Source organism: Hermetia illucens, chromosome 4, assembly GCF_905115235.1.
Source record: "Hermetia illucens chromosome 4, iHerIll2.2.curated.20191125, whole genome shotgun sequence".
NCBI lineage: Eukaryota > Metazoa > Arthropoda > Insecta > Diptera > Stratiomyidae > Hermetia > Hermetia illucens.
Genome location: NC_051852.1, coordinates 37,611,289 through 37,625,519, shown reverse-complemented (window position 1 = coordinate 37,625,519; position 14,231 = coordinate 37,611,289). Strand labels below are relative to the sequence as shown.

At 42.4% G+C, this 14,231-nt stretch overlaps 1 protein-coding gene across 1 annotated transcript in view; it reads right to left on the bottom strand.

Annotated features, from left to right (window-relative positions):
- LOC119655183 (cytospin-A-like) overlaps positions 1 to 14,231 on the bottom strand; it is a 498,871-nt gene that overhangs the window by 276,247 nt on the left and 208,393 nt on the right. Inside the window, exon 3 of the mRNA XM_038060941.1 lies at positions 12,923 to 12,946. Coding sequence (XP_037916869.1) covers positions 12,923 to 12,946 — 24 coding nt within the window. The remainder of the gene's footprint in view (positions 1 to 12,922; positions 12,947 to 14,231) is intronic.

The following is a 14,231-nucleotide window of genomic DNA, read 5'->3' as shown; positions in this document are numbered from 1 at the left end:
AATTCGAACCCAGGACAGGAGAAATCCCTTCTATTTCAGGGATGAAGGTAATGGTGAGGAGGCCTACGATTCGCTATGCTAGTGCAATCAAGCTACGTTTCCGAAGCAAACACTCATTCGTGAGAAGTAGGGAATTATCGAAGACCTTGTCGTCAGGTAGATGTTCAAAGAAGGAGGTGCGGAGCTTGTGTTCACGGGAATACACTTTCGACCGGAGCTAAATGGCGAAACCGATCACGACGAGCCGACCCCGCTTGTGAACGGAATAAAGGCTGAAGAAAAAGAAGAATATAGAGCCCTTAACTTGTCAAGCTGGAAAGGAGCAGAACTGTCGACATGTGTTGGGAATAATCTAGCAGTGACACAGATTGCTCAACATGATGATCTACATACGTTATTATGGAGGATCTTCAGAAGCAAGGTGGAGGGCAAAGGTAAACTCCTCGTGATCGGGGTAGACAACCGATTCTTGGGAGGCAAATAAACGTCAAAATTTTCATATCAACTATCGATTTGGCTCGTATATAGGGAGAAGCCGAAGAAAAATACTTCAGAGGATACATCGCGGGGAAACCTACCAAAATCTTTCAAAGAATCTCGGAGGACATGGAGGTTGAAAAGACAGGATCAAGCAGGCAAGTAGACTTGCTGTCCAGTGAAGAGGAGAAGCTGGGCGACTTAGATCTTGATCTTCTAGGGCTTAAGCTGGACAGCAACATGCAGGAAAGTGCCATGTTGGAGGAGGAATGTGATAATCCGACAGTGGTGAAGAACCCCAAGCACAACAAATGGTCAGCATTAAGGCAAACATTCACTATACAAGAACTGCATCGACAGTGATTGCAAGAGCGGGCAATCTCCAAATATAACATTGGAATAGTGCTGGCTCAAGAGCCCCGGATATACCGGGAGTTGATTCGTAGTTTGAATGCAGATAATTTGGGACTCCTCTTGCGAAAAATCAAGACCTTCATTATTCTTAAACGTCATTTAAAATATATATGTCCTTTGGAGTTCCCGACCGGAAACCTTGTCGCAGTCCAAGTTTCACTGGAAGCCGGGGCGAGAATTCGGGAGGCAGTCGTGACATCAGGTTACTTCCCATGAGACTGGTGAAGTTCTGTAAAAGGAAGGCGTTACCACTTCTCTTCGGTTGCGATGCCAATGGCCATCACGAAATCTGGGGAAACAGCAACACTAATCAAAGGAGTGAGTACCTTTCTGAATTTATTCTTGGCAATAAGTTAGAAATATACAACACTCCAACATTCGTGACTAGCACTAGACAATAGCTACTAGACATACTCTGATGAACGGGCTGGCCACGAATTGGAGGATGCCGGATGAGATTTGACACTGACGTACGTGGTTCATCTACAAAGGAACGGAGATATCAGAAGTGAAATGAACTGGGAGCAGTGGTTGAAGATCTTAAGAAAGTCATCAATGATGCATATGAGACCAGCTGTTCGGCTAAGACAGTTAAGACATCAAGGGATGCACCCTGGAGGAAAGGGAATCTAGCCAGAATGAGAATAGAAGTGCGAAAACTCTTCAACCGGGCAAAAGAGACTGGCTGAGGTACAAAAATGCACTGACTGCGTATAGCAACGCGATCGGGGAAGCAAAACAGTACAGCTTCAGGGAATTCTGTGAAAGGATAAAACAAACCACAGAAGCAACCAAACTATAGAAGGCTAAATTTAAAGACAGGGCAATATCTTCTGTTTATCTAAAGAAGGAAGATGGGGCATTTACCGCGAAAGTATATTTGCTGCTCAGAACTCATTTCACGGGGTCCACGGCGGAAACCACTGAAGGCATCCGGAGTAGATGCCATCTTTCCAATACTAGTCCAGAGGCCCAAAAATTATCTTGGAATCTAAGGCAGGTATAACCTTGAGATGTATATCAAGGACATGGAGGCGAGTAATAGTGGTCTTCATTCCGAAAGCGAGCAAAAAGGATCCTTTTCACTCTAAATCTTTCAGACCAATTTACCTAATATCATTCGTACTCAAAACGGTGGAGAATGTCACAGTGAACTTTTAATCCGCAATCACCTATATCAGTTTCAACCCGCTTACCGGCCAGGACGGTCGATTGAAACTGCTGACCCATGTATTAAATGCTGTAAAAATGTGTGCGTTTTGGACATGTTTTGTTTTGTTTTTAAAATCATTTTTATTTTTAAGAAATAGGTAACAATAGTATATAGATTGGAAAAATGAACAATAAAAAAACAATCTTTTAAAATAACAAAAATAACTTAAATCTAATGGCCACTGTGGGCTCTCAAAATTTTTGAATAACGATTTACAGACAGAGAAGAGAAACAGTAAGAAATGAAAATCTAATTTTACAATAAGTTGTCGGGAAATGGTCAAAAACCCGACAGAATTCACTTGGCCTTAGTGGCAAATAAAAAAATATAAAAGTAATAATAAAAGTAATAAAAAATACTTTTAACTTAAATTATTGTTCTTAAAACTATCATAATTATATATTTTATATTACACACTTTTTCTTTTTTTTACAATAACATCCATACAAAAAAAACAAAGAATAATAACGTATGTATTTATAAGTTACAACTGGAGACAAAATCAGCACCCGTTCAATGTGTACATATTTACAAAGCCCCACCAAGAAACAAATGGCAGAACTGAGCACGGCCACCGCTAACCGGCATCCCGCAGCCACCAGTACCAAGATTTCTCTTTTTCATCCCGCTTAATGTCAATTGCTCTCGCTCTGGAGTATCTCCAGTCGAATCCCGGAGCCCCCACTGTCAAATTCGGGAGGTATTCTATCCTTTTGTCCGTGGCCCGTCTATGTATATGATACATAACCGGATCACCGGCAGAATCAAGAATTAGACCATTCCTGTCAAGATACACGAACGCTTCGGGAGGAATGAAGCCTGTCGTGAGAGTTTTCTCGAAATACCCATCATTTGGGTAGAACGGCTGCGAAACCCAAGGGTTCTCACCATGCGAAGCAGATCGCACTATATGATTCCGAATCAATCTGACGATAACTGTGTCAATTCTTGGCACAGCAGCAGCTGCATACATCACTTCATTAGTTACATAGTGCTCATAGTTTGACGAAGAAGTCCTATTAAGCCCCGTGCAAGCACGCAGACATTTCCTTTCAAAGATCCTTATTTTCTCCATTTGGCTAGCACTCAAATTAAACCAGATAGCACACCCGTAGGTGAGCACTGGTCTAACCAAAGTAAGATAGCAAATAATCTTAACCTTCCGGCTAAGATGTGGAGCATAAAAGAGTCTTCGGAGAGACATGAATGCCTTGCGAGCGCTCTCTAGCGCGACTTTAACGTGCTCGTTAAATTGGAGACGCTCATCAAGACGCACACCCAGGTATCTAACGCACTTCTTATGAGGAATGCGCTCAGAACTATCCTCGTTCGCGACAATGTGGAAATCTCTCCAATTCCTTTTCAAGTTCCTACTGGCATACGCCAAGGAATTTCGAAACAGAATCGTTTCACACTTTTGCGCCTTGATTTTCATCCGCCAACTGTTCGTGAAGAACTTAATATCATTGAACATCTTCTGAAGTTCAACTTGCACCTCAGTTACCTTCTTGTGCGCCGTGTAGGCTATCAGATCGTCAGCAAAGGCAACCAACGACCTTTTAGGAGATTTATTAAAATCGAAAGAATTGAGCAATTCGCCGGCAAATACCGCAAAAAGTGTAGGCGCAGTCACTGTCCCTTGCTGTAATCCATTCAGAACATGAAATTATCTGTTAGTAGTGAGATTTCCGTCCGTAATGACAAAGCACTTTCCATACAGCATACTACATATCATCGCTACGAGATGACTGGGAAACTCATTCTTCAGGAGCCTGAAAATCAGTCCATCCAACCAGACGGTATCAAAGGCTTTCTCCATGTCTATAAGGCAAGCGCCTACGCACTCACCATTGTTAATCCGCCAGCAAATATCAGACGTTACCTTCGTTATTGCATGTATTGTCGAATGTCCAGATCGAAATCCGAATTGCGCGTTCGGCAATAATTCCTTCTTCTTGATATGCCCGTTCAAGGCTTTCAATACCAAAACCTCAAACACCTTGCTGATGTTAGGCAGCAAACTGATTGGGCGGTAGCTTTGAGGGTTGGATGAATCCTTCCCTCTCTTTAAAATCGGGAATACTCGGGCTTTCTTCCATTGTCCTGGAAAGAAGGAATTGTTCAATAAATTATTGAACAAAATGCAATAATTACGAATGGCAATGTCTGGTAAATGCCTGAGGACCACGTTGGGAATGCCATCCATACCGGATGATCTCTTATTGTTTACTTTTCTGAATATGGAAGTTAACTCAACACATGAGACAAAGTAATCAAGCAGATTATCACTCGGTATGAGATCAACCTGCAACGCAGAGCTAAATTGGAGAACTGTGGTGCCGTTCAGGCTATATTTGAAATTGTGGACATCTCGTTCTACAATTTCCGAAAGTCGCGTTGGCTCTAAGTCCGTTCTGGGCCGATGCACCGATTCAAAGTGCTCCCCTATAAGTTCAAGTTTCAGAGCATCATCCATCACAATGTAATTGCCTTGCGCATCAGCAGTTACACTATTCGTGTCTATACCAGAGTCAATAAGGTGTTGCATCTCGCTGCCACCGACTTTAATTCTCGGCACAGTTATTCGTGACTTCTTCCGGAATAACGTATTTATCTTAGTAAACATGGAATCTGGATCGCTTGGTGAAATACCCTTTAACTTCTCCCGCCACTGGGAGTTCACTTCATTTACGTAATGTTGACGGATAAGATCCCGCGCGATCTTTAGAAGTGATTTGAACTCAACCAATATGGGATGATGATAGTCCCCATATCTCCGATAGATTTTGTTGACGCGAGTGAGCAGAAGGCTTTTCACTTTTTTCAACCGTTTTATGGCTGCAGTTTCATATCCTTCCATATTATTGCGAGGTTTAATTTTAGGGACAACTTGTTCAATTGTTTCCAGCGTCAAGTTCTCCAGCTTGAGAAGATACTGAAGTATTTCCTCGTTGCTCAAGTTCCTGTCACCTGGTGCAATTGTACTATCGTTTTCCCCATCAAGAGGTGGGCATTCCTCTCGATATCCCCGAATAAACCTCTCTTGGAATTTCTTCCAATTTGTTTGTTTAAAGTTCAGCCTGTGGACGCCACTGTCCATCGGCAGAAGGCGAACTCTTCGTCCATCAAACAGAACTTCAATAAGAATAGCGTTATGATCGCTATCGTAAGGAAGAGTCTGTAGTTTCCGTTGAGGATTCCTAAAATTAAAGTTCAAGCGCGCGTCAGCAATGCACAAATCCAGATAGGAATTTGCCCTGGGCCAGGTTGGACTCTCTGACCCATATAATTCGCATTTATACTCTATCTGGTATTGCTCTATCCAAGATTTGAGGAATACCCCTCTGGGATTGTTTGTGGCGTTTAGCCACGAGGTATGCTTAGCATTCAAGTCGCCAGCTATAATATAGTAATTATGTAGCCTATTCAGTTCGAGTATCGTAAACAGAGAATGGAATTCCTCCCTGAACTTGGCTCGGTTGTTTCCCACTGCATAGACTGACAGAATGTATTATATAAATTCCCTCCTCTAGGCAGTGAAAAAAGAATACATGAGACTTCGATACACTCAAAGGTTTCAAATTCAGGCCTATTAATATGCCTGAAACGATATTGGCGACCCACAAGTATTCCGGTACCACCTCCCCCATCACAATTTCGTCTATCGTTCCTCACGAATTCAAAATCCTTGAATGTTATCGAATGCCTCGGACTGAGGTGGGTTTCTGAAATCAAGACTATGTCAGGCTGTTGTCTGGCAGCGAAATCAAGGAGCTCCGCTCTTCGATGGATTCCTACGATGGAATTCACATTAATCGCGATGATCCGGAGACCATCCAGTGGTACCGCTGTGACTGCAGACCTAGCAGCGGACATGCTGTTTGTGTAAATATTCTGTTATACTATTTATTTTTGTATTGTGTACGTGTAGCGTATGCTGCATGTTTTCACACATGGTTAGTATTTTATTGAGGATAGTGCTCATCCCGCCACTTGCATCTTGTTGGGGCTTCTTAGCTCCCCCTTGTCGAACTACTTCTGCAAATGGGATCCCCGAGACGATTGGTGCCGAAGGGACGGTACCATCCAACGCCGCTGACACCTTCGTTCTTTGGGCCGATCTCGGTGCTTGCTGCCTTGTGACCTTAACATTGCGGTATGCAGGACATCCACGGTACGAAGCCGGATGCCCTCCGCTTCCGCAGTTAACACAGAAAGTTTTTTCCTTGCCATCTGCTTCAGTCAGCGAACATTCAGCTGCGGTATGGTCTTTCCCGCACTTTACACATCGTAAGGTCATTTGACAGTTCACTGCCGAGTGACCATAGCGCTGGCATCTTCGACACTGGACTATTTCGCCCCTTAGCAGGCGCTCAAAACGAATGGCCTGGTAATTAAGCGACCTGATGCCGATCAGATCGCTTCCCCGGCTCTCCGGGCTTATCTGCACGAGGAAGTGCGGCAGGATTTGCTTTTTCAAAACGGACCTCCTCGTACTAAACCGTGATACTGAGAGGAACTTAACCTCAGTTCCCGTCTCCCGGAGCATTTTGAGCACCTCATCGGGCTCTTCCTCCGCATCCAAGCCTTTCAGAAGGAAGGTTTGCACCTTCTCTTCCTTTGGAGTGTAGGTGAAGTGAGCAGCCTTCACTCGCTCGAGGACCTCCCGTGCTTTTTTGTAGTCTGCAATTTTATTGCATTTGACTTGGGCTCTCTCGGCCCCCGTCTTTTTAATAACAAAATTTGAGAGCCCCGCGCTCCTATTAAGTAGAGTGGCTAAATCTCTACCACCTAATTTATAAACATTAATGGGGGGCACCCTTTCCCCCTTTTCTTTATTTCGGGTGCTAATAGTATCCCCAGTCGGACCATTTTTTAAATTTTCACTCGTACTTTCATTATTTTTTAAATTTTCACTCATACTTGCATTATTTTTAACATTATTTAACATTTTTTCTTGAGTTTTGTTTTTTTTCTTTAATTTTTTGGAAACATAGACCAAAAACTCACCCAATTTTCCATCTTCACTATTGCAACTTGCCTGGTTAGCATCCTCTTCTGGGACATTTCCATCCGCCGAGCCAAAAAAAAACGAATTTTTTCTCAACACTTTTTAAGGAAAAGTAACTTAGATAATAACTCAACAGTAAATTAGTTTCAATTAAGTTTTAAATTATATATTATTAATTAAGTAATATAAATATCTTTTTATATTCTTGATATAAGTTAATTTAATTTCAATTTTAAATTATTTTTATTAATAATATCAATTTGTAGACACGTCCGTTCTCTACAAATGTCAGCCTACTATTTCTCGTTTTGGACATGATTCGATAACACATTGCATACACAGATACAAGGAGCCTTGGTCCGTAAGGTAATGGGAAACATCCTGGCTTTTAGGATATGCAGAATGTTAGAAAGTAGGCAAATACAAGTACTGACAGTCATGAATACTTCTCAAGGTTATCCACAGAGTGGAATAATATCACCGCTTATATAGAAAGTGGTAATGGATGAACTCTTAGGAAAACTAACAAATACTGGAATGTAAGTCTAGACTTAAGCTAATGATATTGTTTTAATCTGAAGGGGCAAATATGAGGATACCCTACGCGATAGATTCTAAACTGGACTAAGAGTTACTAAAGCATTCTGCAGGAAGACGGATTTGCGGACCAGTTCAGCCAGTTACAATTGTACCATTCACCAGAAAGCGTAAGCTTGAGCACCTAAAAGCCATTAGGTTTCATACATGGAGGTGAAACAAAAAACAAAGGTCAAGGTCTAGACTAAAAATTACTTTGGAAGAAGCATGTAAGAAACACTTGTCGAAAAGTTACGAGATCTCTAATGACCTGCAGATCCATAGCAGGGAAGAAATGGGGATGCACCCCCGAGATACTACTAAGGCCTATGATTACCTATGGGGCGATAATGTGAGCAGAAAGAACGGAACTCAACACAAAAGCCGGGAAGTTACCCAATTTTCAAAAACTAGCTTCCATATGCATTAGTGGGGCAACGAGGACAATCCCAACGGTATCTGCGGAGGTCCTTCTGGGATTACCCCCTCTCTATCACGGAATGGTCGGGAGTATCAGTGATTCGAAGGAAAATCGATATTCTTTCTAGGCGATATCCCGGAATACTAACAACAAGAGATAACATGACAACGAGGATTCATTTCGATAAAAATATGAAACATGTTGGAGTAACAGGACAAACTGGGAGAGGGTGGCTGCGGCATAGGGCTTAAACCAGCAACTGACGGATCCCTTACGGCAGAGGGAGCGAGCGCAGGGGTCATTGGTCCAAGCAAAACATACTTTGAACCAATGGGCAAGCACACTAGTATGTTGCAGGCGACAGGTGCATCTATCGACCACCAAAAGAAAGTATAGGGGGCAGAGTATCGCTATTCTGACCGATAGCCAAGCGGCGATCAAGGTACTTAGGTCCAACCAGGTGAACTACAACTGAATCCCTTCAGAAACTTTGCGTGCCAGAACATGTAGGGTTAGAAGGCAACAGGGCAGCGGACGAACAGGCCCAATTTCTCTACTCGCAGTTATTCTAGGCCATTCCGATTCGATTGTGCTTTCAGTATCTCTCGACCGCTGATACTTTTGCAGCAATCTTACAATTTTCGAGTGGAGAAAAAGGCATCCTTCGTGCGACATCCGAATACCTCACATTTACGTTGGCCAACAGATTGATAGAAAGATCATTTCCTTCAGCCTAAATGAGCACAAGGACGATCCCAAGCCTGCTTGGGAGAGAAGAAGGAAAGATTCACTATGAGCCATGACACCTAAGTGTCCCAGAGAGCACTCGTTCTCTCTGCATCAGGGAACAAAGTATTGAAGGCGTTGAACAATTTCTATATTAGGAAGGCTTTCTTTTCGCAGATTCGCATCGAGATTAATGTGACTGGACATACTCTCTCTATAAAAAGCACCGGTAATTGATTAAAAAACATATAAATTCAAATTCATTCATCGAAATTTATTTGATGTCCTTCAAAATTGTCCCCATTTTTTGCAGTACAATTATGGTAACGGGTAACTGAACCTTCCATACACTGCGTAGGCCGAGGAAGGTATAGCATTCAATTCACGCTGCGAATTCTGTATGATGTCCTCAATTGACTCAAAACGGGTTCCACGGAGTGGTAATTTCAATTTGGGAAAGAGAAAAAAGTCGCAAGGAGTTCGATCAGGTGAATAGGGCGGGTGGTCGATGCTATCAACTGAGTTTTTGACTTTTTATTCGTTGACAATCGTTGCTCTGTGAGATGGCGCACTATGGTCATGCAAAATTCACAAATTATCGTTCCACAAATCTGATCTCTTGCGTCGGACATTTTTACGCAAACGCTTCAAAAAATTCAAATAACATTTCCTGCTCACTGTTTGCCCTTCTGGAGGAAATTCTGAGTGCACCACACCACGGTAATAAAAAAACAGTGAGCAACACCTTGATTTTCGAGCGGTTTTTTCGGCTTGGGCTCGTCTACGAAGCCGATTGTTGACTCGTTAAGCCAAGTCTCAGGAAGTCTAGCCCACGGAAAATCATGTTTCCGGGGGTGCTCTTTTTGCAAAAAATTGAGTTCTTTAGGAACCGATCTTGCAGCGACGCGTCTCATACCCAAAACGTCGGTTAAAAGTCCATAAACGATTATTTTATTAATGCTCAGCTCACGACTAAACTGACGATTTTCAAGAGCTAATTTCTTTATTTATTTGAGGCCAACTAATACTTGGGTTCTTAGCAAGAAAAAATGCGAACTCTTGGCCCCGTTCGAGAGAAGAGTCCTTCGAAGAATTTTTGGCCCCCTACATGGGGATGGACGATTCCGTAGCCTACATAACGACGAAATCCATGAGCGATACCATGACCGTCAGGTTGTGGATAAAATCCGGCTCAATAGGTTGCGGTGGACGGGTTACTTAATCTGTATGATCCAGCCCGAAAAGTCTATAAGGGCAATATCTATATTAGAAAAAGAGGCAGACCCTGCGAATTGGTGGACCTAGGCTCGTAGGATTCCCCCGACAAGAGAATCTGGCCTCGGGTACACTGTTTGAATTGAACGAAAGCAACTCCTTATCCTACCATTAAAATAATTAATGAATTTCGGGATGTATTAGTCTTGCTGGATTGAGACAGCGATTCAAGCGGTAGAACTGACTGAGACACACAGTCCACTGAGTGGTGCTCCATGTGACCCTAGACGTAAGAAACGCATTCAATTCAAAAGATGCGCGATCACTATCACCTTTCGATTGAAGGTTATGAAGGTCCTCCGATGCCATAATTGAGGCCATGCTGCAAACCGAGGACACGTGAAGCTGAGTAGCACGTTACACTCAAGATACAATTAAAGCGAAAAGGAGGGATTAGAAAGATTGCAGGGTAGCTGAGACTCCTTGAAATAGGGGGTTTTGCTCCTACATTGAATAGGCCCAGCCTGAGATAATATATCAAATCGTTCCCGGTTAGAGCCCTATACGCACCAGGGGGGTATTATAGCCAGTAGTCCGTCTGAGACAGGAGTCCTGTCAAAAAAACAACCAAACAGTAGAATAAACCCTTAAGGAATTCTATTCTTTGGTATGCAGAATTTAGGGTACTCTTCTTCTTCCTTTTCTACTTTATCATTCATAACTTTTGTTTCATCAGTGCATGCCACATGTAGTGGAATAGGCACGAATAAATGTAGAAATGTAAACTGCTTACCCTCACCCTCAAGGAGCAAATTTTTAGCTATACGATCACTCTGTCATCTATTTCTGTTTGTTTTTCCTCTCCGGCATTTGCGTTACAATGAAGTAGTTTCCCTCCAGCAAATAACAGCAACTCTAAAAAATCTAACAATAATAACAATGGACTAGAAATCGTAGATGCTTCTTCTTTGTATTATATTGAATTGGTTTCACTGACGCAGAAATGCCACGTAAAGTGCTGGAACAAATTAGTGTCTCCACACTTTGGTACCAATCGCCATGAAGATTATCATAGAAAGCCTAAGAATATGACAAGCAATTTTATAGCGTAGTGGCCTGAATTGCGGGAACACTGTACTTCACGAGCGAAACAATCAGGTAATTGCAATGAAGATGTTGCGGAAGAAATGAGGGAAACTAAGGCTGAGAATGAAACAAACGAAAACGAGGAGACTGAGTAAAAGCAATGAATGCCAAAAGGGAAATTTCTCATTTCCATTCTATTGTTTTAGATTGTGATTTCCATCGCAACTCTCTTCAATTTCCCTCTGGAGATGATTTCTTAATAATTTTCTTAGAAGCCAAGCGCAAACCACCAGATTTCCCGCAAATAAGTCACTGAAACTCGTAGCTCAATGTAGGTCAGTCGAATTAAACGTGATTATTTATTACTAGAAATGCTTCTTGAAAACAAGTTCTAATAGAAATTTTATGACCCCCAACCAAATTGCATGGCACTCACGTAAGCTCATTCCCAGCAAACAGGAATACCTGCTAGAACCGACCAATCCTCTTAGCATTGCAACTAATAGATAATTGCACTATTTTATCCCCAATCTTCTCGCACAGAAGAACATGATTCAATTCATTCGAGTGAGTCTCTCCTCTTCCGGCTTTATTATGCAGATTATCCCTGTCTGAATGAGAAATGAAATATGTGCCACTTGTGTGCCTGTACGTTCTACGAACATTATTCCGCAGTTCTACCATTCAGCCTCGCGCACAGCATCCCCAGCTCTTCAGTGTCGCATCTAACGAAACCAGTTTCTTTGGAGAACGAGAAATATCTTCATCTTAATTCCACATACATTTATATTAATTACACTTGCAAGATTGTCCAGAACCAAGAATGTAGCAAATTGCCGTTAGAATGCTTTTTTCCTCTCTTTATCTGCAAAAGAATGCAAAAAGACCAACATTCAGATACAGTTCAAAGGAATACAAACTATTTCGTTTGTCTGTCTTGGCCCAAGATCGGTATGTAAGATTGGGGTATATCCAGCCCGGCGATCGGCCTTGACAGCATAATGACATGTATGATCACGACCAGCGGTAATCAGATCAGTGCACATGATCATCTACATCCATTTGGGATGATGCTATTGAATTAAGGAGAAAGAGATAAAAAGGAAGAACGCTAATATACTAATTTTCAAGCCATCTTCAAAGAGCTGGAATTGACTGGGATCGTGCCCTGGAGCGGCTAGGCAAGCTGGCAAAAAAGCCGATCTTCTGGGTAATCTTCAGTAGTGATCTTCTGGGACAGCTCGTGGACCAGGCGCACAGCCAAGCCGGTTATTCTGTTCGTTCTACTAATCATATGCATGGAGAGAGAAACAATTTTACTGTTAATCGGAGTCATTTGTAGATAAATCAAAAATGCCAGTTATGATGGCTTCGTGTGCTACCTAGGGAAGGCCAGGTTTAGGGAAATGTATGAATTCCTTAGGTTGTTGGTGCTTATGATGTATTGGCGTACGTCGTTTTTCAGCATATTTTGTTATGAATTGATTTCCTCAATCAGTGGTAACTAACTAAGAGTTCTACTACTTTTCACTGATGAATTGTTATATGAACAGTGGATAAGAAATTCTGCACAGTTCAGGCAAGCTATTTCCATATACATATGTTCTTTGAAGTTGCGATGGCTTATTGGAATTTTGAGTTCTTTGTCCACATATAGGGTCTTAAATACAGTCAAAAAGTCAGCTAAAAAGAATCGCCTTTGGAAAGCATATTCAATCAAAAGTGCTCGGTGATATCGAACAATCTAAGAACCTTATTGTATTGAGACTGTTGAGTTACTCACCTCAGATGGCCGATGATATGATCCCTAAAAGTAATAAAGATTCATCAATGCGTATATTTAAATGTTAATAAAATAATTATAATAATTATTATATTACAGAATAAAACATGCTATTTTGAAAATTTGGTCAAAGGGTAGTATAGGTCCCAGGACGAAACGTGGATTGGTACCCACGATGGCGCATAAAACCTGGGAAATGTCTGATGAACCAACATCAACAGCTCTACTACCAAACCCTATCTCCACCTCCACGTGGTGACCGCTGGGAGCTCTTTCATAACAAAAAGCTGCAGACGGATAAGGATGAAGGCGAGTCTCCCGCGCCTAAAAACGGGACAAACTGCACCAACTGGTCCCCCAGGTTGGGGATTGGGTAGGGCTGACAACCCTACACGGAAAACCGATGTTACGAAGCCACGAAAGGAACCTCGGACAGGATGGACTTTACAACAACGAACCCGGCAACGACAACGGATTAACTATTTGCGCATTTTCCCATCGGACGTGCGCTCCCTGTACAGAGATAAAGCTGATGAGCAGCTAGCCGATACCCTGTCCCAATATAGCGTTACAAGAGATGCGATGGATAGGGACCGGTTTCCTGGAGAAGAGCCGCTACACCATATATTATAGCGATCATCCAGTAAACCACGTGCTCGGAGCAGGATTCTTAGTCAGCCAAAAAATGAAACCTGTTGTTATCGGCTTTGAAAACATAAGCGAACGGCTATGCACTCGGCACTTGCGAGGCAAGTTTAGAAATATAAACCTCATTAACGTTCACGCCCCTAGAGAGTTCTACGAAGCAGTAGAACGAACCCTAGAAGCCTATCCCAGATATGATGTCAAAATCATATTTGCGGATTTTAACAGACAATAGGGAAGGAGCTCATAGTCAGGCGATACGTTGGCTCCCATAGCTTACATCAAAATACAAATGACAACGGTTCTGCGGATTATTCAATTAGCAGTGTCAAACTAAATGGTTGTTCGAAGTACCTGGTTTGTGGGGAAAGCGGTCCATAAACATACGTGGCCCTCTCCAGACGGGACCACTTTCAACCAAATTGACCACGTGTTGATCGAACGCCGCCACCTCTCAGCCTTGATGAATGTCAGAACATATAGGGGGGCCAACATAGACTCGGATCACTATCTCGTTGGCATGGTGCTCCGAGCTCGAATAACAATACCACCTAGAATCCCCTCTGACAATCAGGCGAGAGTGAACACTGAAGCCATCCATAACACAGTCCTCCGCGAACCTATAAGAGGGAAATGAATGCCGCAATAACCGCAGTCAACAGAG